The sequence below is a fragment of the Lentinula edodes genome (assembly GCF_021015755.1).
Source record: "Lentinula edodes strain Le(Bin) 0899 ss11 chromosome Unknown C8R40scaffold_40, whole genome shotgun sequence".
In the NCBI taxonomy this organism is placed as follows: domain Eukaryota; kingdom Fungi; phylum Basidiomycota; class Agaricomycetes; order Agaricales; family Omphalotaceae; genus Lentinula; species Lentinula edodes.
This window is the reverse complement of record NW_025764346.1, coordinates 38,631-61,276: the sequence shown is the minus strand read 5'-3', so window position 1 is coordinate 61,276 and position 22,646 is coordinate 38,631. Positions and strand designations below refer to the sequence as shown.

Genomic DNA, 22,646 nt, shown 5'->3' with positions numbered 1-22,646 from the left:
GAATAAATCTGCAGTGCGTCAATAGGGATGAAAACAGAATAGATAATGACATACCCTCCATAGCCTGATAACGCGACTCCGCCAACCAGAATAGTAACAAACCACGGAGTAACTAAATTTTTTCGTGCTGGCGGAAACTCATTGAGGATACTGTAAGATCTCACAGCTGGCGAATGGGGCCGCATGTGAGCCAGGGCATTGCAATTTAAAGGACCTCCAAACAATGTTCTGCTTGCTTGTCGTCGAAGTGAGTGCATGAGTAGTGGAAACTCGGTCCGCGTTCCCGCGCATCCTTTCAGCCCCATAACGTTATGGAAAGGACTTTGCCGCTAGTCTCGCCAGAATTGATACAAAGGTTGTATGTACTAGCTTACCGCCATGAATGATAGATAACGTTATCCCTCACCTCCATCTCAAAATGCGACCTAGAGTTGCTTTCGTGCTCATGGTCTCCTTTGCATTTTCCTTTGCTCAAAACGCAACTGAGCTCAAGCTGCAACTCGCTGCTGGAAATGTCGAGGCTTTGTTCCAAGACGATGCGGGGTATGTTGCAGCAAGTCAACCCTGTCAGTCAATTTCTAATATGTTCCACTCATGGCTTGATTACTCACGATTGAACAGACAATCTACGATACATCGTAGAACCTATCGCGATCGCCTATCCAGAAAGCGTGGAACAGATCTCAACAGTGGTCAAAGCCGGTGTCAACCAAACCCTGAAGGTAGTTGCGCGAAGCGGTGGTGTGCGTCCTTCTCAAACTTATATAACGTTCTTTTCTCTATTAATTCTATTGCCTTTCAGCATTCATACATCGCAAATGGCCTTGGAGGCACGAATGGATCGCTTGTCGTGGATTTGAGCCAGATGAAAAACATCACAGTCGACACAGTGACTGGGAACGCTATAATTGAACCCGGAAATCGACTCGGAGACGTTGCATTAGTGCTCAATGATGCAGGAAGGGGATTGCCTCATGGAAGGTGTACATATGTTGGTATCGGTGGTCATTCCGGTAAGTGTCATATGTTTTGGGGACCTGGAGTTACAACACTAACCTCGCGCTTTTCAGGTTTCGGTGGCTGGGGTTTTGCTTCTCGAATGTGGGGTATGACGCTCGATAATGTCCTGTCCGCCACAGTCGTACTAGCGAACGGATCCATAGTCACCGCCTCTGAAGACTCGAACCCAGAGCTGTATTGGGTTAGTACGCGTTGGTTCTGTGCGCCCTTAAATATTACTTATGATGTCTGTAACAGGGAATCCGAGGGTCTTCGGCGTCATTTGGAATTGTAGCTTCATTAGAATTCCGAACATACGCCGTTCCTTCCTCTGCAACGGCTTTTGAGTTTATTTGGGAGATGGATATTCCAACTGCATCTAATGCATTTATGGAATTTCAATCATGGGCTCTCAGTGGCAACGTTCCACTGGAATTCGGTGGCGAAATTGGTTTTTTGAAAGGTTTGGCGTATGGACAGGTCCAGTTTGCCTTCCTTGGGAATTACTTCGGTCCTGCAGATTCGTTCAATTCTACGATTGCTCCCTTCTTCGACAAATTGCCTATCCCCAATACCACCAATGTTACTCAGGGAACTTGGATCGAGGCTCTAACTGCTATTGCTGCCGGCAATATGAACACAACTGTTCTGCCCGACACCAATGATACCTTTTATGCAAAATCCCTCATGGCGCCTCAACTTAGTCCTTTGACCAATGCGTCGATGATTGCGTTAGTGACTTACCTGGCAGAAGTGGGATTCAATAACTCTGATGTATGTCTCTTTCTCCTGCGCTTGGCTATGCAATCACAATGATTATTTGGTAGTTCTGGCACGTCGAGGTTGAGTTATACGGTGGCAATCAATCCGTGATCAACCAAGTCGATTTAAATGATACCGCTTTCGCGCATCGGGATACCCTGTTCACCTTCCAGCCCTATGCATCTTCTCCAAACCTTCTTCCGCCTTATCCAAACAGCGGTTTCGAATTTGTCGATGGTAAGACTCTCTACTTCCTCAGTGTAAACATTACACCAACGTCAAGGCAGGTATGATCTCCAGCTTGACATCGAACATGCCAAGCGACTGGGAATGGGGGTTCGTTAATTCCAATTTTGTGAATCGGCACTAACCTATCTTGTGCAGTGCCTATCCCAACTATATCGACGATAGATTGCCAGACTGTAAGCCTCCATCGTAATGAACTTGTTCTGCTGCTGATGTTCGTTGACTCTAGGGCAACGACGTTATTATGGCTCTCATTATGATCGCTTGCAGCTGTTCAAGTCTTTGGTTGATCCTTTTGATACCTTCCACTTCCCTACCTCGATCGAAGAGTTATGATTCAGTTCAATATACATCAGACAACGTGATCATGGAACAGTTAGTCTTTCGCTTCGAAATACAATCTATCGATTCTTTGAACTCAAAAGGTTTATACTTCAACATTATTCATGAGCTCCTTGATATCAGTGAACTCAGAAGGGTTTTACCAATTCGCTGTTACCATCGTTGACCATCGTTGTTCCTCGACTGTTCCTCTTTCCCTTTGTTGTCATCGTCTAAAAACAGAGCATCGAGGCCGATCCAGAAATAGTTCCAGCCCCGTTTATTTATGCGTTGTCATTCATAAAGACAACGATGTGTCCTCATCATCTCTACATAGATTCCCATCCCAAGCTTTCCTTGAATCCTTCACTTCAGCCTGGTGGCTGGTCCTTCTCCTTCATTTCTCTCTTTTAGCCGAAGAATCCTGTTGCTCTACAACAAATGCTCACATCGATTGTGTTATTTTTTGTAATGCTTCCGTTCAGTAAGCCTCTAGTGGACTAGCTTTGAGCCATCTACTTACCCCTGCACTTGTACCAGCTCTGGCCGCCCCGAGCAAATACGTCTCGGACGTAGTGAACGCCACTCAAACTGTGAACTTCACCTCCATTACATCCGGATATTGCGGGACGAGTTCATGCACTTCGTTTCTAAGGCCGCCTCTTACCGTGAGTTATACTAGAGTTCAGGCCACTCTGCCATCAGGAGACTAAGCCTCTTCCGACGTGTGCTAATACTCAACGTGCTCTTTGAATTTCTCGATAGGATTGTAATATTACTACTTGCGCATGTACCGATACAGTTAGTCAAAACCTCGCAACGTGTCTTCAGTGTGGCTACGACAATGTTGCCGGAATGACTCTATTTTCAGCACAGCAATATTTAACTAGTATGTCCTACGATTTTTCGTGCTCTATGCCACTAAAAAGTCATTGTGAACAGGTTTCACGACTGCTTGTGCTGCTAATGGGACATCGGTGGAAACGGAGACCCTGGGGATGAACAGTGCTGAAACTCATCTTGTCGTCAACCTTGAAATTTACGTCGCTCTGTGGGCGGTCGTATTTTGGATATCTCTTGTGTAAAAATACGTGTGGCTCCGTTGAACAGCTACATAATTTTACCAACAGGCGTCTTCATTGAGGACAACACAAGTTTTCATGAGGTAGAAATTACAGAATATACTTAAAGCAAAGGAAAATGAATGTGTGAATTCCAAGCATGGAGATAGGCGAAGGAATGTAGTTGAACGAGTTAGGCTGAAAGCTGACTGAAGTAATTTGGCTATGAAAAACGATACGCGGATATTTTGAACGGATGTTCTGTTATGTTAAGTGAAGAAAAGAGGAGTCGGCGGTCGAGTATTTGAACGTCATTGAGCAACAGGAGAGCAAGAAACATAATATGAAGATAATCACAGAAAATAATAATCCTTTCGCTTCCATGTTATTTCCACATAACCGCATCACATCCTGCTCGGTGCCTTGAGAAGTTTCTGCACTTTTCTGAGCTTGAAGATGGTCTTTTGCCACCAGTGCATTCTATGGACATCACGCATAGCCTTTGGTTCGAAGGGAACCGCTACAGGAGCTCGGGTCTCAGCAGTGGTGGTCCCAGAACCTCCGTCTTCAGATGAGTGTTGTTCCTGCCGTTGTAATTCCTTCTGTTCCTCCTTCTGCGGAGGACGATGCTCTGGCAGCTCATTCTCCATAAGGTCAAGCTCTTGGCTCGCTTTCTCTGCAGAAGGCGGTCGAGTATGATCGGGACTCTCTGGAGCTAATGAATAAACTGAAGGCGTATCTCTCCCAGTATCGGGAATCAATCCCAAATCGAAGAAATTCATACCCTTTCCAAGACCAAGGCCCAAATCTAGGGCGGAGTTTAGTCCGAGGACGATATCAAAGCCGTTGGGATGTTGAGGGAGACCAGGTATAGGACCCTGACTACTCCGTCGACTGGAAGATGTACCTCCATCTCCTGTACGGGGCCTGGAGGACGACGACGTCCCGGAGGAGCCTAATACCGTTTTCATCACCGACTCCCACTCAGTTGGGTCTGAATCAACTTGTATCTGTATCTTGGATGATTCAGGTAGCGGTTCGAGGAAAATTGGGGTATGATTCTCAAGTGCGGAATCAATATCCATGTGAAGAGGAGATAAAGCCCGATGCTCAGAAACAGCTTGCCAGTCCGACGAGATCGAGCGACGATGAGGATAATTGTGGGAGTCGAGCGAGTGAGCATGAATTTCCGAAAAAAGCATCCCGTCCTCTGTCACGTCCTCACTCTTCCTGCCACCCCATTGTGATCTTCGACCAGGGTCGATAGGCGTCCCCCGACCGATGTACCTCATAGCCGGTAGCGACATGCGCATCATAGACGTTGCTCGGGTTAGCGAATTAGCTTTAGGCGGCGTTGCTGGTGTCTCTGTACTAGTCCGAGGACTCTCCTGCATCTGAGGCAAAAGCGGAGACGACGGTGAGGGCACGGGAAGAATATTGTGCCCGTTGTCAGAAGCGAGTGGAGTAGGTGGCGAGCTAACTGGCGACGAGGGATTCGACAAACAGGTTAGATCGAGGGTGAAGTCACTGAAGCCATCATTCCTAAAAGATGATACGTCTACCTCAGTAGCGTCTGGTTTGGCTTGAAGTTTACTGCTACTGCCTACACTTGTGTAGTCGAACAGCGGATGAGTCGATGCCTCTGTTACAACTGAGTCAAAACTGAAATCCATTCCTGAGGTGCTTCAAGCCTGTGACGACCATATTCATTAGCAATGGTGGCACAAAAAAGAAAGAGAAGGAGAATTGAGTAACAAAAAGGTATATCTATGCTTTGAAAAATGCCAAACGTACGTTTACAGAATGAAAGACGGTATTTTTCCTGGAAAAGTAGGAACAGTAACTCCGTCTTTTACGATGATACGAAATATTGTAAGCCTGCGAGAGATGATACAACGAAGCACTTCTGGGGCGGGTAGTGGTCAAGACGGAAGAGGTGAAGTGACAAAAGGCTTGCGTTGACGTATTGCAGGAACGGTGTATAGATGTAAGCTTCAGCCACAGCCTGAGCAAGTTGGATTCGGATTCCAGAAACCGTTTGGATTCCGTGGAGTTGTATTACGTTCACGGCCTGGGCCATTCCTACTCGAAACACCCTCAGAACGTGTTGTTTCCTGGATTATGAGGTATTACACACCGTCACCTTGCATTCAAACGATGCTTTCAGGCTCGAAGGATGATATTGCCAGCGTTAATACACGAGTTTTTGGGACAGAAAATTGGGAGCATGGTGGAGCGTATACCGAAGACGTTGGAAGTTAGGCCAAAGTTTCGACTAGAAACCGGTGAATGATCGGATCATCCGTGATTGAGAAGCGTCAGTGCTAAAAGAGAATTGTTTCAGCAGACTATTAGCTAGAGACAACAAGTTATATGTCCAGCAGTGAATAGAACTCTCACCTCTTACTAGGTATTGTGGATTATTCACCAAAAGATCACAGCTTGGAAAAGATAAGGACCGGAGAATCAGCATGAAAGCTCAAAAAGAGTGTCTGATGGAACACGGTTCCATTTCTCATGAAACCCTGGACGTACTGAGAGGCACAATAGGGCATAATCCTCTTTTAGTCTGTGATTCTCCTCGAAGCAAAGAAGGCGTCGTAATTACGGCGAGAGCGCCACAGAAGTATCTCCTCATGACCCGAAGAATATTTGTGCCCATTTCGAGCCACAGAAATAGACCAGCACTCTATACTCGCAGAGAGGTTCGACCTTGTTTTAGGAGGTTTGAGGACTCAATGCTGAGGTTCAAGAAGACAAAATTCCAGAAGTGTAAGCAGAAAGTGCAGGACTGTAGAGTATTTTCCGTTCCTCCGCGAGGTAAGCACCCACCACTTTATATTAACCGGGAGCGCTCCCTAGTTCTAGCCAGTTCTGAGCAGGTTCCAGGCAGGTTCTGAGCTATGACAAGCGAGAGGGGGAAAGGTTGCGGGCACGTGCTACTCAATTGTGGGCAAGTGAAATTTAACTAGGCTCCACTGCCGTGGACCACACCTTGCTTGGGTCATGTCCTCATCACTTCTCTCTGAGTATAGACCATGTAGTCACGCCCGGATGACAGGCCCGGAAAAATTTGATCGGATTTTTGACGATGCCGTTTTGCATCGTCAAACTGAATTCGATCACGTTACTATTCAATTTTCCTCCTTCCGTCCCATTGCCGGTCTCTTCTCCGTATTCAGCCCTCTCTCTCTCTCTCTTATTTGCATCCGTAAACGGCTATTGACGCTCGGCGTCCCTTGCAGCTCGATCAACAATGGCGCTGCTGCCGCCGCCGGCTCCTTGGATCCACTTGTCTCCGACCTCGACGCGCTCGACACCCAATCGTTCACTACCCTCTGCGGGGTTCTGAATCTGCACGCTGCCACGCTCTCTCTGCTCACTCTACGTACTCAACAAGTCATGGACGCCATGGAGGTCGATTCAAACAGGGAGTCTTCAACCAATATCAAGATAAACGGCGAAAATTTCAAGGTCATATATCCTCCCGAGCCTCAGCCTACTGGTACAGTCGTTCTTCCTGGAAAGCAGGAAGACGGTGTGTTCCATGCTATGTATAAGGATATGTACGTGATTTTTTTCTTCTTCCCAATGATGTCCTGATATATCTTTTGTTACAGCAACGTTTTGAAACGCCCAGCATTACTAGAACTCTGCAAAGAATATTCTCTTGGTAGCCAAGGAAACATGAAGGTTTTGAAGGAGAGGATTACTGCGTTCAGTGAGAACAAGATTCGTTGGCCTTCGTACGTTGCCTGAGTCTTCTGGCTGCTATCATACTCAACGTAGCTTAAATTTAGTGTTATTCCGAGCGCTCGACGTTCACATCGCGGCATCCAAAATGGCGGTATTGTGAAGAACAAGCCTAAGTCCAAGGAAGGTCCTGTAGCAGCCTCAAAAGCCAGGAAGCTCAAGCCTTCGCTACTGCGGAGAAACAACCTACTGGGACGGCCGTTAAACACGCCACTCAATGCCCAGCTTTTTGACACAGAACGCTCCAAAGATTTGCAAACTATAGAACAAAAGGAATCAGTTGTCTCCTGGGCGCATACTACGTTCACTTTCCAATCACTCTTACTGACTGAATTTATGCTTTCCTAGGCAATAGAATTTGATGACTCTCACCCATTCATCCCACGCGAAGAAATTGTACGCAGGCGGAAAGCTAGAGAGGAGGCAAAGGCTGCTGAACAAGCAACTACTACGGTTCGTTTATTTGCATTTGCTTGGATGTTCTTTCTAAATAAAACTCTGGGCAGGTCAAGTTGGCAGAGTTCATGCGTTCGATGGAGGTCCAAATTTCGAACCTCACAGCAACGTTTGAAAGGCTTGGTCTGGGACCGTTATCCTCTGCAATACTCACCCAGCAACCAGGAGTTATGACGAATTCAGGTGGGTCGTAATCTCAAATAGGCAACAATGTCCTCAACATCCCTACCCAGGCATTCTCGACAACCCTCTCCAACCCGGACTGGCAACAGCCCTGGCAGTCTACAACGCTGCTGCCCCTACTAATACAAGTGAGTTGCAGTAATTTTTCGTTTGATAACCTCGACTTATTACAAATGAAGTACCTACCTTTGGCATTAACACCACAGCCACGAGACAGGCAAATGCTGCAGCAATTAGTAACCCATTGGCAACTGTCGCAACACCTTCAGCACTACCCGTAAGCGGAACAGCTGCCAACAACTCATCAGCGAACCCCACTGCCCCCGCCCAGAAGTTATCAGTCAAAGCTGTGAACTTTGATCACCTAACTATCGCACATAGGAAGGTCATTAAGTATCAATACAGCGATATTCGTGAACCCCGACAAATATCATTTGTTGCCGACATTGCCCGCTTGGACCGCGTATGGGATGATGAAGGGCCAAACTGGGACCCACTCGATTGCGGTAAAAATCTACTTGAAATCAATGGCACTTCGATTGCGCTTAGGTACTGGTGCGACATATTCCGTGGCAAAGGTGATGGTACTTGGAGCTGGTTAAAAAAGTATTGGACAGAATGGAAGGTATCTTATTTATCTATTTACTATTCCTCGAATTCTATGCTAACTTCTATACAGTATGTTGCAGAGCGATACTGTGCTAGCAGCCCTGACAACTTTTGGAAAGAGTTTTCATCCAGTAACGGCGAACGTCTCCATTGGAAAGCCATCACAGATCGATTACGAAAAATCCGTGGTGTGCAAGAAGAGCATCTTGTGAACAAAGCAAAGTTCGAGTACGGCGCTCGTTTTTCAGAGGTTTTTGTGACAAATAAGGCAAGGTGCTTACTGATAACTCTGCCATTGCCCGTCACTATTGTGACCTTGCCAAACATTCTGCTTCATGAACTTGTTTTATTTACTCTTATACTCTGACACATATACTTATAATGTACGCTACAACTTGGTTAATGGACAAAATTAATTCTATCTCCTAAGCACAGTGACAAGATCGATTACAGGTAGGACAAACAGTAGTTGGAGCACGGTCCATGTTAAAGAAATCATCTCGGTCCACATGAGGGTTATCGTTCCAGGAAATGAGATATTTCACTATAGTTAAGTGCGTAAACTCTTGACTCCATCCACCCCACTCACAAATTTGACGCAAAGGCCACCGACGTTCCACTGATAGCCACTGACACCCCCCGCGTCGAAATGAATGAGTTCCGTAGGGGATGAAGTCAATACCAATATCTAGGAGATTGTTTCAAAACATTTCGAGAAACTGTTCCGACGTCTACAATCATATTGAGAAATAGCCAAGGAATGAGTCAATAGAACTCACCATCGGTTCATTCTCCTCAGCAAGATGATCATTTGCACGTATTTTGCGAAACAAGTAACCTTCTTTCAGTCCTGTGATCCGAACCCATCTCGCATAGGCCCGTACAACACAGATGTGCTGATACTCTTCTGGCATTTCCCAAAAAACAAATGGCTTGATATCTAGTTTTGCAGTAAGTAATTGATTATTAGGATAAAGTCCCACTCAGCTTCACCTCCAAACTGACTAGTTTTCCGAAATGGAAGGCGCAGTGTGAGTTTACCTCGACCAGTTTTGGGGTCCTTGGTTGTTGTAATATCTTGCAATTGAATCTTCAACAGCTCATCGATGCGGAGCAGTGCACAGAAGGCAGTAACATAACCAAGAATCAACAGTGCTCGAGAAAATGCACCTAGCTGGCCTTTAGGAGCACTTCGAGAAGTAGATTGATAAGCCTTGGGTTCTCGAAAATCTGGTTGCTTGTTGTAGTAAAAAAGTCTTTCGAGTAGCACCTAACAATTGAAAGTTTGAACAAAAGAGTTGTTGAAGTGACGAAAATACTTACTGATGTAACTGCTCGTGCACTGGTTGGTGTGTCCCCTGATTGTGTCTACAAAGAATGTGTTAGAGACATGGGAAGATATTCGAAAATGATTACTTGCTTTTCGTCGACGAAGGCTGAGCATATAAGTGGAAACAATCTCAGAAACAGATGGATTGCCAAGCATCTTGCCCGTAATTTCACTGCTGTGCCAGGCCTGCATTCCTAAGCCGTGAATCCGCCCAAACCCAAACGTTGCAGCTGCTCGCATCTTCTGAGCATGTGTATAGGTCGATTTTTCTACGCTTGGTACAATTGAGCTACCATCGAGATTTATTGTATCACAGCTTGAAGAAATTAATGATTGAACAGAGAACATAACAGGTTGAGCATTTGACCTACGATTCCATGATCCATGCAACAATATATACTGCAGCTTGAGGGTGGGGATCGGCACAAAAGAACTCAATTTCTTTACTTATCATCTGCTGTTTAATCAGAAATGCTTGACATTGTTTCATGAGGCTTGTAGACGAGGTTAACAAAGCCATATTGAACAATTTGTAGCACGTACCGAAGGTATTCTTGAGCTGTTTTTTCTGATACACCTTTAGAGATATCTCTGACTGCGTCGTTAAGTCCTGACAGATAATCTGAGCTCTGGTTAGAGCTTATGTCTAAGTTTGCGGTGTCATAGCTCTCTTTGAGATCGTCGAGAATATCAGCGGGATTTGATTGGTTGTCTGTGGTAACAGCCTTGAGAAGACCATTGTAGCCTCTGTCAGAGGAGATATCGACCACCATGGTTGCGAAGTGTAAGACAAAGTGTAGGACAAAACTGATGGGTTTTTATAGGATGTTTGGCCCCTATTATCAAAGCAGAGAATGTTGTTGTCGCCGTGAGGTTTGTTTGGCTCAGCCATGAGGGGAACACCTGTTTGTTTACCGCACATAAGGCCTCGCTGCACTCATGAAGATAAGAGAAGGAAATGAGTTTATATTTTATACAACAATATGGAACGTTTGACAGGTTATTTACTGGCGACTATTGACAGCGAAGGCGTTTAGTAGGACGTAAAACAGGCAACAGCTCCTCAAGGTCTGAAAGTTCACTTAGCTCATCTAAACCAGCCTCGGTACGGGCTGTACCCCTCCAATCACCATGACAAATATCTGTCCAACGGGTGAATTTCTGCAGAGACAACTTCCATCGCGACGTCCCTGCTAACTCACGAATAGCTCTTTCTTCAGGGCTAGCTTTTGCCAGAAATGTTTTGTCGGATTGGAACCCATTTTCATGCCATCGAAAAAGACCTCCCGATGAATATTGCACCATGGCATAGCGGGTCTCATCTGCTTGAATGGGGATGGTAGAATGCGTAATAAGGGCAGAAGGAAAAAGAATTGTAGAGCCAGGAGGAAAGCGGATGACAAGCCCAAGGTCCCATAGCACTAGATGACCGCCTTGGTCAGGATTGAAGGGTCCCATGGTGGTATCAGCGCACCAGCTGGAAGCACGGTTATCAGGGTCCATGTGGGGTGGGGAATACGAGAGGGGTCCCAGGTTGAAGGTTGTCGCAGCAAAGGCGTTGTTCGGGAAGTTGGCTCGCAGCTCTGGCTGCTTACAAAGTAGCTCGTTGTTTGTTTCCTTATGTTCAAGGTAGTTCTTGTGGCCGAACGTGTTAAAGAGAGCTAGAAAGAAATCAGGCAAGGTTCAAATGGTCAGAGAATGCAAACCGTAACGCGCACCGTTTTGAAAGCCTGAGATCCGCCGAATTGCTTTGTTTTGAAGAAGCTCTTGCATGGCATTCTGGTTCGCCTTGCCAGAGACTCTAAAGTTCTGCGGTTTGCGCCACCCGTTGCCGTAGCCATACCCAACCGTCCGAGAGGCAAAATCTCCGCGCCGACCGTGTTTCTGGGCCTCAGTGAAAGTGCTAGATTCGCGGCATTTTGTAGCAGCAGCAGTAGCAGCAGCTTCCACTGCCTGCCATTCTTTCCCCTTGGACCCACGAGGAACACCGCCGAGGACTGCAATGATACGGTCGTGGACATCAACAAGCACTATGCAACTCCTAGAAAATTTAGACAAAGTTATCAGCTAAACGCGTTATCAGAAGGGATCCTAAACTCACTCCCCGTCCCACCGAAGAAGCTTCAAGCCAGACACCGAGGTCAGGACTTCAAGATTCTTCCAAACCATTTGGAGCCCATGAGACAGCTTCTTGCGGGGGTTGGCATTCCAGCCACTTGACGAAACAGGAAGAGTAGAGGCGTCGAAGTCTTCCAGTTCAACTGGAAGCGCTCCTTTAGCTAGCTCTACGACGAAGGGCTTGATGCCCTCGCTAGAGAGGCGTTGAACAGCTTCAGCAGCCCGTTTCGCGCGTGAACGTTTTGTGAGCTGCGCGTATTTTTTCTCGTTCCGGGACAGAGGGGGATCGCGTTTGGGAGGCTCCAGGGGGGATGCTGATTCTGCGCAGGCGTCTTCATCGGCTTCTCCATCCTCAAAATCTACTTCTCCGTCCTCAAAATCGACTTCTCCATCATCAAAAGATTCTCCAGCATCTTCAGCGGCCATGCGCCTGTTGTTATCGGCCTCGAGAGCAGACGAAAGATCGAAGGAAGGGAATTTGATACGAGCGGTGGGAACAGCGTTGCCTGGGAGCAAAAAAGTTCAGCTTTGATGGCTTGAGAGGCCAAAGAAATTTCGCTGAAGACAGCGACACGTGGAAAGACGCGTTTAAACAGCAACCAGAATGAACTTTCAGCCAACAGAGCCTTGCCTAGATGATGGGCTGGGCGTCTGTTGGCTGGGACATTCGAGATGAAAGAAGAGTGAATATGGATTCAGAGAAAATCACTCACCTGTATTCAAGCCCATTTGAGAAAGAGAGCCCTTGGCGGTGGACGTGGCGGGGAGAGTGCAATCAACAGAGACGCGTGACGGCAGTCGTGCAATTGGTTCCGTTTAAGCGCGCGCTCCGTTTCTTTCACTTCCATTGCCTGTAATTATATGTTTTCTCACCTGCCCCAATGAAACCTCTACCTCCAAGCAAGCTTTGAGAATTTCCCATGCCCAGAACCAGCCAGGATCAAGTAGGTAGACCCAGGTTTTTTCAAATGTATATTTCAGTTGATTTTCTTCTCATAGAGCATTCGTGAACCCTTCGCTCTCATGCTCACCTGGCTCCTGCATCTCACACTCGGGCTAAGTGGGAACCTTATAGCACCATTTCCCCTGCTGGCTCTGTCTCCTTCCTCAGCTTCAATCCTCCGTTTTCTTCTGCGACTTTTTCACCAATATCCGCTTTTTCCGTAATGCGATTCGGAGCCATCCAAATGACGCCCATAAACAACACCACAGCTGCCTGGAGACGCCTAAGCTCGCGACAAGAACAGATTTAGTGCGTAGACTCTTTTCCATCACTTTATCCCAGCCTGATAGGTCGTCAGATCAAGTGATAAAATCTTTACATGAAATATGGTGTCCTCAGGACATCCCTCCAGTTTTTCTTACCAACTCCTGTGCCGCCGTTCCCGCAACAGCTCCACCAGCTCAAATTCAATTGCCATCTCCATCTTGCCACACGAGTTCCCCCCAATGCGATTTGCTTCCTGTTACCACCAGCCCCGTTCCCATGAAGGGCTTCGTCCGCGAAGTTCTTCGATGCTCCAGAGCTTCTGGAAGCATTATTCTGATGGACATTGAAGCCGTTCGTTCAGCCCCGGCTCTTGAAAACCGTTCAACCGGGCGGCTCCTTCAAGGGCGAAACGGAATCGGCTGACTGTAGCTTCCGAAGACAAACTCGCGTGCGAAGCTAAGCTTCGTATGGGAACGGGCACCATCCGAATTACAGGTCCCTGTTCTGGCCCTCCTGCTGTGTTCGGTGGGGTCGTGCAAGGTGCTGGATCCGCTCTCAGGTAGAGCAAAGGGCCATTCGGCACTTGTGCCTTTCCCCATCTTCCCTCACCACTACTACGGGCACGCCGAGCTGAACCCGCTCTCAAAAAGAGCAAACAACCATTTCCAGCACTTGTACCTCTCCCCCATCTTCCTTCACCGTTACTACGCCCACGCTCAGCCGAATGCGCTCAAAATTTCAGCGCTTGTGCCTCTCCTCCATCTTCCTTCACTGCTACTACGCCCACCCCGAGCCGATTCCGCTCTCAATCAGAGCAAAGGACCGTTTCGGCACGCTCTCGAAAAGAGCAAACAACCGTTTCCAGCACTTGTACCTCTCCCCCATCTTCCTTCACCGTTACTACACCCACGCTCAGCCGAATGCGCTCAAGATTTCAGCGCTTGTGCCTCCCCTCCATCTTCCTTCACTGCGACTACGCCCACCCCGAGCCGATTCCGCTCTCAATCAGAGCAAAGGACCATTTTCGGCACTTGTGCCTCTCCCCCATCCTCTTTAACTCACATTTACACATACATCTAGCTCTACATAGGAAGACACTGTACTTATATTTTATATATCATTACCTATGTAGGAACACCCAATGCATTCGCCGGCGGGCCGGTTTTTTACCCCTTCATGAATAGGAGTTTGCAATGCTCCTCTAACCCTCGCACTCACCATAATGGGCATCTAGAATCTTTGGCCTGTAAGTTATCATGTTCATCCCTTGTGACCTTTCTGAGCTCATTGTATATCCCAAACAGTTAGTAGATGAAGCTGGGTTCACTTGCAAGCTGAAGAACTTTGTTATGGAGCATGGTTTTATCAAAGACCACCACCGTTCACGTACAGTTATTATTGGAGTTGACATTAGGTATGTCATCGCCAAAGCCATGCATTTACTCTAGTAACTCAAGGACCCCTGATTATACACTATGATCCCAGACGGGGGTTCGGACAAGACACCCCCCCAAATTTGGTCTATAGCCATAGGAAAATTCGGACAAAAGACCGCCATAGGCGGCAGCCAGAATGAAAAATTCGGACAAAACACCCTAAAATTTACCATAAATTGCACAAGAAAATTCAATGAACAAAATATACGACCAGTTGCACTCTGCTGGCGTCGGAAAATTTGGGCGCTTATACCATGGCCGGAGGGAAATTCGGACAAAAGTCCCTCCCAAAATTCTACTTTTGGTTCGGACAAAATCCCTCAGGATCAGGCAGAATTTTCATATGGGATCATAGGGTATAATCAGGGGTCCTGTAACTCACCCTTACAAAGTTCATTCTTGGATGGCTTCCGTGCATCAGATAGGGGTCCTCATGCCAATCGCCGCCTTCATACATCAGACTCGACCCTTACACAATTCTTCAAGCTACTGTGTGGTTTATCAAAGGCCGGTGCACATTGCATCTTCGTTTATGACGGTGATGGGCGCCCACTTATCAAACGAGGAACTCGAGTTGTTGCACGCGAATCAGACTACTACACACATTCGAGAAAGTTGATAAAGTATTTCGGCTACTATAGCCACACAGTAAATGTTTCTATCCAGTCTACGCGAATAATGCTTACCTCACAAACACAGGCTCCAGGTGAAGCAGAAGCAGAGCTTTCAGATATGTATAAACGGGGTATCATTGATATTGTGCTCTCTAAAGACAGCGATGTCTTTCCCCTTGGTGTTGGATCTATAATGAAACTCATCGTACCGTAACAACTGCTCCTTTGCATTCACATATATATATCTGACCTGAATTCTATGTAGGAAGGAGCCGAGAAATTTCTGGGGAGATTTAGATGCATGCATTTACCGTGCTGAATCCACAGGCTACTCTCAGGGAGGTTTCATTCTGATTGCTTTATTGCTTCGGAATGATTTTGGTAGCGGTGTTGATGGCATAGGCCACCAAACTGCTCGCGGCCTTGCTCAGAGTGGATTTGGGGATGATCTTCTCAACGCCTACCAGTTGTTTCTAAACTCGCTGCAACAGCTCTCTGAAGCATTCCGCAAACTCAATAGCAATATGGCATATGAAGTTCAATATAATGAACAAGGTAAAATGGGTTCGTGTAGTCCTTTCCGGGCGGATATCCTCCGGGACTCTCAATTTCCTACCCTTGACGACGTCAACGTCATGAACGCATTTCTAAAGCCATTGACAAGTTCTTCACCTGGGCTCAATCCTGCCCCGGTCTCTCTAAGCCTACCCATGCTCCCTGATGTCACCGGAATTTCCGAATTTTGTGCTGAGCACTTTGCCTGGTCTCCGATGCTTGCCCTGAAGTGTTTTCACACTCATCTCTGGCCTGGTATTGTGATCCGAATGCTTTCCTCGGTATGTATAATCAAATTGTCTTCACATACAATGCTAACGAATTTTTTTTTCAGAAATATATAGGTTATAATACACAGAAGGCGGAATTCCTAGTTCCCCGCTTGCAGAGTCAACCTGAGACGAACAGGATGGGAAACTACTATATGCCTACTCTATCGACTACTGTCATGAACCACAAGGCGTTGAATCTCCAAGCAAAGCATGTCGATGAGAGCATTCCCATCACTTTTGATACTGCCTTTTTCATTCAGCTTACAGGTCTCCCTCTCTCAACTGTTCAATCTACCCGCAGAATCGATGTTCCGGTTCCCATGCTCGCAGTGGCTACGAATCAAACAGGGAAAGTTGATCGTTTGAGTGAATTACTCGGTTAGTACATTCTTTTTGTACATCAATCCTCCGTTTACCCTTGAATTTTGTAGGTTCACGTCCAAATTCTGACATATCTGCTCGGATCCAACACCGAAATGATCTGGGCGTGAGTAATGAAGCATCAAGTGAGCACCCAAATCTCTCTCGTCTCCTTCAAACAACCAACCTGATTCTGCCTAGGTTCGCAATCGCAATCACAGGTGTCCATCAGCACACGCAAACGCAAGCATACTCCAGCCTTTGTAACAGATGAGAGTAGCAAGTATAGCCAGTTGGGCATTAAATATTTGGGCGTCATTGAGCTTTCTGATAGTGAAGATGAAGAGCTCGATGACCTTGTATATACATGATTGTAACTAGTCTCTCAAACGTGTTTGTAATTCTATCATTGCGATCTGAACACATAAGTTCCGAGACACCTTTTCAAGGAATGGAGATTAAATGAGATGAGTGATGTTACCAGTAATCTCCCTGACCTCTGCATGGTCTTTTTAATGTGTCCACTAAACTTCGTGATTTTTGAAGCAGGGAAGAAAAGCTGAAAAGACAGGATCTAGCATTCAAAAGACGATACCACTATTAGCTGTAAAGACAATGCAGTGACTTGACGTTAGCTTGACGTTACTTTACCAAACGTCTAAGAACAATATTATAGCACATCTCCGCCGCGTATCAGCATTCAATTGTACGATTGAACAAAAAAAACCACTCACTGATCTTGAATTTATACTCGCAGACTGATACTCTACCTTATAACAAGCTAAGTTCATATCTCAACTTCTTCCACCCACCAAGTACCATGCAGCTGCACTCAAGATTGAGATGAAGTCAGTCTAAATAAATAGAGACCTGGATGCCATGATGCATGCAATAGATACGGCAATGTATGCACCATACAGTACTTGAATATGATGATTATATAGTATGTACCCACATCCTCGGAACTGCAGATCTCCGTCTCCTCTCCTCACTCTCTCCTCACCTCTCACTCAGCCTCAGTCCTCACCAGCTCTTCAATTCCTGCTTCGTCCTATCCTATTTCTGACTGACCTGATAAATACCATTTAGATACATATACCCTCACGCAATAGGGATCATGGAACCTCAATGTTGTCAAGGGTGAGTTTCCATTTTATTCATCCTTCTTATTATGTTCTTTCTTGTTTGTGCTATTACATCGGCTGCCATGTACATTTGGCAAGGTACTCTCGCTGAACTGGAGGAGGAGGAGACGGAAGCAACGAGTCGTTTTTGCTTCCGCCGCCGTCGATTGCCCGCTCGTTGTCCGGAGCGCGTGGATCCGACGGGTGATGCAGTGCAGTCCCTAAAGGGGACCTGTCATTACGCATCAGGTCACATCCCGTAACGATACATTATTTGATGTGACCTTCATTGTCTTTTCCGTTGGTCTCAATTGCACTTCATTTTACTAGCTGATATTTATACCTATTGTGTTACGAGTATGTTTTGGTCCAACTTCCACTGCCAAATACCCATTTCCGATCATGGAACTGAATTTCACGCAAAGACGGGCAAATGTCATGTAAGCCATTGAATGCCTGTTCAACATGTAAATCATAAGCATTGATGCGCAGTATGCAGATCAACCTGGGATTTTGCAGATGATGCAAACTCCGTCACACCAAGTTCAATATCCTAGCCTATAATGCCATGGATAAGAGTAAGTCTCCTTCGACAGAAACACAAACATTGAACATACTGCTCTGTGTAAAGGTACGTGGGCAGCTAAATGTTTTCATCAAAAGTACAACAACGGATGTGGCAGTACGGATGGCGTAGGGGGGTATTTTCATAATTTTTGCATTGAATTGGACAGCAAAAAAACACCACAGGAGCATTGCGGTGAAGGTACAGTTGCCCCTCATATGCTCCATGTTGGCATGGGGAATGGTGGTGGTGAAACAGCTGCAGCGTCAAACGCAGAGACAGAATATATTGTACCGGGATTGGACGGGCCACATTCCATGGAATTTGACAGCAATACATGACAGGAGCAGTGCAATGAAGATACAGTTGCTCCTCATATGGTCCATGTTGGGATGAGTGATGATGGTGGTGAAATGCATTACACGAATGAGAATGCAAGAATGACACAAGGTGAAGATACGAGGACATTGGCTCCTGCATAAATTTCAGAAACAAAATATATTTGACCGGGAGACCTGGATGGCCCACATGCAAAAGATGGCGAGAGTGCAGTACATTTTTTGGCGGCTCTTCAGTGGAAGTACACAAAAGTTGAGACAGTAAGTGTGTAGTTAAATTTGGAGGAAGTTGCTGACAAAATGGAGAAGGTAGTGTGGAGCTACTTTACAACAAGCAGTGGGGTATTGTGGATTCAATGGAATTTGCAAGTGAAAGTGGGTGAGAAGCATCAATTGCAAGCAGAGATTGAGAAGATAAAGGACTGTGTGGGGCAAATGTACAAAAGACGAGTGGTGTTATTTATAATGTTCATTGATGCACCACGTGGGGTGGGTGGATATCAAGGAACTGGGAGTGTTTGTAAGTTACGGTTGAGAGAATCAAGAATGAAGCTGACATACAGAAACAGACCATTCGGGAGGGGATCCAGAAACACTTATAGGATGGGAATACAACAATAATGAGAGGCATAACACCATCTTTGCCAGTAGAAGGAGAAAGTGAGTCAGGTGGATCAGTAATCAATGGGGGATTGACAGTGATGAAATGTGATTGTGATGGGATGATGTACAAGTAAAGGTGTCGAGAGGGTGAGAAAAGGAAAATAATAGGGGCTGCATACTTTATGACAGTGCGAACATTGAGTTAGTTAAGATGTAAAGGTACAAGGTACTAAGAAAAACATATGACAGGCATGGTGGAATTTTGGGGCATCATATGAAGGACAGCTCTGTCTGCAGTGGCAGATTGTTGTTGAACTGAAGGAATCTCAAAACATGTTAGAAGAGGTGAAGAGTATGGAGGCATGTGTAAGAGTGTTGTGGTATAGACATGTTGGACTAATGATGGGTGTTCGTTGATGCCCCCAGATGACCAATGAAGTATCAAGAAACAAGGACACTGTGTAAGTAACATTTGAAAATGGTTCATTCCAAACTGACAAGAGAATAGATCACCTGGTGGGAAGAGTTAATGGAGATTGGATGTAGGCAAAAGACAGAGTTTATAGGGGACAGTGGTCTAAGAGTATCATTGAAGAGATAGAATATTCGGTATCTAAGTACATAAGTTGTCAAAGGGAACAACATATTTGGTGTATGTACAGACATGAGCAGTGGGTGAAAAGCGGGCCGAAACAAACAAGTACAAAGCGGGGCAGACAAACACAAAATGTGCCTGCACATCAAAACTGTACAATTCCGGGGTGGAATAGACCTTGCAAGCAAGGTGATTAGAGGATGCACGCGTTTGAACTTTCCAGTTCTCATCTCACCTCTACTTTACATTCCGCATACAATCAAAAGCTGGACAGAACATCCCTGAAATTCGTCGCCTTTAGAAAATACAATGTGATAATGACTGTCATTTGTTGAACGCTGTTGTTGAACGTTTTTGTTCCATACTGCTTCGAGCTACATAGCACACTGGGTGCTCCGATTAGCTTGCTTCTACAAATATTGATGCTTATCTACCATATTGCCAGGTTCCTCTGACGGGGTTGTTCACTCCTTCCTCGTCCCGTCGACAAACATCATGCATACGCCAGTTTCTGGCTCTCACAATCCATAATGCGTGGAGGAACATACACAGGCATACACAAAAAGGAAACTTAAACCTTACCGTCTGCCGAAACTCTAGAGAAAGTAGAAAGGGATCAAGCGATATCAGAGGCTTCGAAGGTGGTTAAATGTATCGACGTTGCCCAAGTTATTTGTCCCAGAAATATCTGCTCGATGTCGAGGTCGTTTTCTGTGTCGAACCAAATTGCAATCCTTTGCAATCATTTCCATTCTTTTTATTGAATTTGTGTCGATTCCTGGTCTGTGACGCCCGGTTAGGGACTCTTCATTTCTTCAACAAACCGCGATGTTGCCCCGTATTCTCACCGGCAAGGAAGTCGAAAGCTTCACTCGATGCTCTCTGGAGACTAGTGTCATTTGGCATTGTAGGAATACCAGTGCATTTTCCCCTGATCTATCGACATGTGTCAACGTTTCCCTGGCCCTGATAAAGTCAGACGCGCCGTTGATTTCTCCATGTACTGTACTTGTATGTGATCTAGTCGGTATTTATCCTGGCCACACACGTTCCATCCTGAATTCTTTTTTCCCAGATCCCATTCCTTGGCTGTACATCCGTTGGTCATTGCAATTGTGTTACAGTCACTAGTGAACGTTATGCTTTAAGAATTTTGGAGCTTTAGGATTGATCACATACCCTGTCTCGTGCATATTTTATAGTACATTTGCATACATTACTTGGTGCTTTTTTTGCTTTATATAGATGAATGTACTTTCCAAAAACCTAATGAAGAATGAAGGCTGAAGCTCTGCATCGTATGTAATAAGAGATCATTCAGAGGAACTGGTTGAATTCAAGTAATTTTTGTTTGTGATATGATATGAAGCATGGGGGTCCACACCGACAGCTACAAAATTAGCATCAGTTGACCGTACATGTGAGTCCGAGTAAAGAGGTACTCACTGATGAGCCCAACCAATCCTTTGGTGAGGTCTTCTCCAGCAAAAGAGATGTCAACTATAGCGCTGTTCCCATTAGGATCCTCCGAGTCGTTCATCTGCCCATCTTGATCGTTGTATGTCCGCTTGTTGGTATTCTCAGTGTAAGGCGATGTCGCGTAGACCTCGCATTCCATCTTTCTTTGAAGAAGAACTGCCCGACATGAAGAAGATTTCCAGAGGTTGAAACGAAGGTTCTTTTTGAGTGTGTGTTCAGTGTGAAACAATCAGAGAAAAGCGATAGAAATGTACCCATTTTCGGATCTCTCCCAGTTCATATGGATCATAGTGTGGATATGAGCTGTCCGGCCAGCATAGAAACCGGGATAGATTGTGACGAGCTCGACAAGTCCATCTGCTGAAGTAGGAGCTCCACTGCGAAGAAATGTTTCGTTCCGGGATAATGGTTGAGCAGGGGGACCTCCTGGACCTCCCGGCCCACTATGTCCTGGTTTATGGTCCTTGTGCATATGAACGGTATGGTCGTTGTTCGAAAGATGCTGATCTTGCTCTGATCGATGACTTACATCCTCGCCTTCAAGCTCGTGGTAATGACGATGGCTGTCCTTGTGAGGCGGTCCTCGATGTCCGTTTCCTCCACCACCAGGTGGCATACCTCCAATCATGGCGCTGTAGCCACTATATATCCCGGTAGCATTGGCTGGTAAATGTAATCAATATGAGATTCAAACAAGCGACGAACGACAATCATACCAGCCCAAATTTCAACAATAATGTTCTCCATTGGTTTACATGTTGTGACATCGATAACTGCTATGTCAAGAGTCATAGGAATACCACTAAGATTAAATTAGGGGTATGAAGATAAAGAAACTAAAGTAAACATTCACGACGCACAGCTGGTCTTCAGTAAGGTTGGTTCGGATCATCTCGTTGTTGATGTAGTAAGGCCCTTCCACTGCTTCAGGGGACAAAACGCAAGTGGAACTTGGGTGAAATGAGAATACTCGAAGAAATGGATGAAAACACAACCTACTTCTCAAAGCCCACTGGGTCAAGGATCATCTGCATGTTGAAGCCTCGCTTGACCTTTTGCCTGAGATTATAAGACGCAATACTGTCTGCACAATTGCGAGCCACAAGGTGGTGTTTGGAGGCAGCTTCCTAGAAGATGTAGATGAGCCTTCACAGAATCCAAAGTGGGATCAGGTAGAACATACATTTCGGGCAACAAGCTCTCTGGCGGATATTGGTTCGTGGTTAGGATGACCTGTTGGAACAAAAAATTAAACGACCTGAAATATTTAGCAACGCAGGATTGACGTACCGGTGGCCAGGCCACTGAGGACAACAGCTTGAACGATAGTAGACAACAATAACATCCGGATCACAGAAGGGCTGATAGGGAACAGAACGTCTTATTTATGAAGCTTTCTTGCATTCTGATTCTTCGGATTCCTGAACTTGCGCAGTCGATAGATTGTGGCGGCCGGAGTCCCGTGAGCGTACGGTGCTGCGTTTGTAAACAGCAAATGCAATGATGGCTACATCATTATCAATGAATACAGTAAACAGATTCCTTGAACATTATAGTTCAAAAAAACAGACTTGAAGAACAAAAGTCAGGTCCGATGATGTGAACAGGCGCCTTTTCACTATTATTATTAAGCGCTCAGGCGCTTACCTTCTGCTTT

General features: G+C 45.8%; 10 protein-coding genes across 10 annotated transcripts; 3 read left to right on the top strand and 7 right to left on the bottom strand.

Annotated features, from left to right (window-relative positions):
• Positions 1 to 418: 418 nt before the first annotated feature.
• On the top strand, positions 419 to 2,343 carry C8R40DRAFT_1174951 (glucooligosaccharide oxidase; the record flags this gene model as incomplete). The annotated part of the gene is made up of 9 exons (XM_046232264.1): positions 419 to 566; positions 622 to 743; positions 803 to 1,013; positions 1,071 to 1,201; positions 1,258 to 1,773; positions 1,827 to 1,998; positions 2,049 to 2,097; positions 2,146 to 2,183; positions 2,237 to 2,343. The coding sequence occupies 9 exons, from the start codon at positions 419 to 421 to the stop codon at positions 2,341 to 2,343; spliced, it is 1,494 nt and encodes a 497-aa protein (XP_046082088.1).
• Positions 2,320 to 3,603, top strand: C8R40DRAFT_605933 (uncharacterized protein). The gene is made up of 4 exons (XM_046235599.1): positions 2,320 to 2,812; positions 2,869 to 2,996; positions 3,131 to 3,217; positions 3,271 to 3,603. Exons 1-4 carry the CDS (start codon positions 2,454 to 2,456, stop codon positions 3,411 to 3,413), a joined length of 717 nt encoding a protein of 238 aa, XP_046082087.1. The 5' UTR covers positions 2,320 to 2,453; the 3' UTR covers positions 3,414 to 3,603.
• A 190-nt stretch (positions 3,604 to 3,793) lies between these two features.
• On the bottom strand, positions 3,794 to 5,062 carry C8R40DRAFT_1174950 (uncharacterized protein; the record flags this gene model as incomplete). Its single annotated transcript, XM_046232263.1, has 1 exon — positions 3,794 to 5,062. The coding sequence occupies one exon, from the start codon at positions 5,060 to 5,062 to the stop codon at positions 3,794 to 3,796; it is 1,269 nt and encodes a 422-aa protein (XP_046082086.1).
• A 3,753-nt stretch (positions 5,063 to 8,815) lies between these two features.
• C8R40DRAFT_1162832 (uncharacterized protein) lies at positions 8,816 to 9,304 on the bottom strand (the record flags this gene model as incomplete). The annotated part of the gene is made up of 2 exons (XM_046230294.1): positions 8,816 to 9,078; positions 9,166 to 9,304. 2 exons carry the CDS (start codon positions 9,302 to 9,304, stop codon positions 8,816 to 8,818), a joined length of 402 nt encoding a protein of 133 aa, XP_046082085.1.
• A 506-nt stretch (positions 9,305 to 9,810) lies between these two features.
• On the bottom strand, positions 9,811 to 10,035 carry C8R40DRAFT_1027801 (uncharacterized protein; the record flags this gene model as incomplete). Its single annotated transcript, XM_046223106.1, has 1 exon — positions 9,811 to 10,035. A coding segment is annotated over one exon (225 nt), but the record flags the coding sequence as incomplete, so codon positions are not given.
• A 699-nt stretch (positions 10,036 to 10,734) lies between these two features.
• On the bottom strand, positions 10,735 to 11,748 carry C8R40DRAFT_1055489 (uncharacterized protein; the record flags this gene model as incomplete). Its single annotated transcript, XM_046225007.1, has 2 exons — positions 10,735 to 11,381; positions 11,439 to 11,748. Coding segments are annotated over 2 exons (957 nt in total), but the record flags the coding sequence as incomplete, so codon positions are not given.
• A 1,203-nt stretch (positions 11,749 to 12,951) lies between these two features.
• Positions 12,952 to 13,933, bottom strand: C8R40DRAFT_1072782 (uncharacterized protein; the record flags this gene model as incomplete). The annotated part of the gene is made up of 4 exons (XM_046226501.1): positions 12,952 to 13,124; positions 13,204 to 13,381; positions 13,473 to 13,752; positions 13,836 to 13,933. 4 exons carry the CDS (start codon positions 13,931 to 13,933, stop codon positions 12,952 to 12,954), a joined length of 729 nt encoding a protein of 242 aa, XP_046082082.1.
• Positions 13,934 to 14,982: 1,049 nt separating this feature from the next.
• Positions 14,983 to 15,303, top strand: C8R40DRAFT_1025736 (PIN domain-like protein; the record flags this gene model as incomplete). The annotated part of the gene is made up of 2 exons (XM_046223075.1): positions 14,983 to 15,132; positions 15,184 to 15,303. Coding segments are annotated over 2 exons (270 nt in total), but the record flags the coding sequence as incomplete, so codon positions are not given.
• Positions 15,304 to 17,478: 2,175 nt separating this feature from the next.
• Positions 17,479 to 18,201, bottom strand: C8R40DRAFT_1072780 (uncharacterized protein; the record flags this gene model as incomplete). The annotated part of the gene is made up of 4 exons (XM_046226500.1): positions 17,479 to 17,630; positions 17,753 to 17,865; positions 18,027 to 18,052; positions 18,076 to 18,201. The coding sequence occupies 4 exons, from the start codon at positions 18,199 to 18,201 to the stop codon at positions 17,479 to 17,481; spliced, it is 417 nt and encodes a 138-aa protein (XP_046082080.1).
• A 2,622-nt stretch (positions 18,202 to 20,823) lies between these two features.
• On the bottom strand, positions 20,824 to 22,023 carry C8R40DRAFT_1162829 (Intradiol ring-cleavage dioxygenase; the record flags this gene model as incomplete). Its single annotated transcript, XM_046230293.1, has 7 exons — positions 20,824 to 20,900; positions 20,957 to 21,128; positions 21,155 to 21,188; positions 21,244 to 21,439; positions 21,706 to 21,791; positions 21,850 to 21,939; positions 21,989 to 22,023. The coding sequence occupies 7 exons, from the start codon at positions 22,021 to 22,023 to the stop codon at positions 20,824 to 20,826; spliced, it is 690 nt and encodes a 229-aa protein (XP_046082079.1).
• Between the last annotated feature and the right edge of the window lie 623 nt (positions 22,024 to 22,646).

What these genes read in the sequence shown, in the direction of transcription:
- C8R40DRAFT_605933 (XM_046235599.1), top strand. Translation starts at nt 2,454, where the DNA reads ATGAGCTCCTTGATATCAGTGAACTCAGAAGGGTTTTACCAATTCGCT. An exon ending in TTTTGTAATGCTTCCGTTCA is followed by an intron (nt 2,813 to 2,868) that starts GTAAGCCTCTAG and finishes CACTTGTACCAG; the next exon opens with CTCTGGCCGCCCCGAGCAAA. An exon ending in AGCACAGCAATATTTAACTA is followed by an intron (nt 3,218 to 3,270) that starts GTATGTCCTACG and finishes CATTGTGAACAG; the next exon opens with GTTTCACGACTGCTTGTGCT.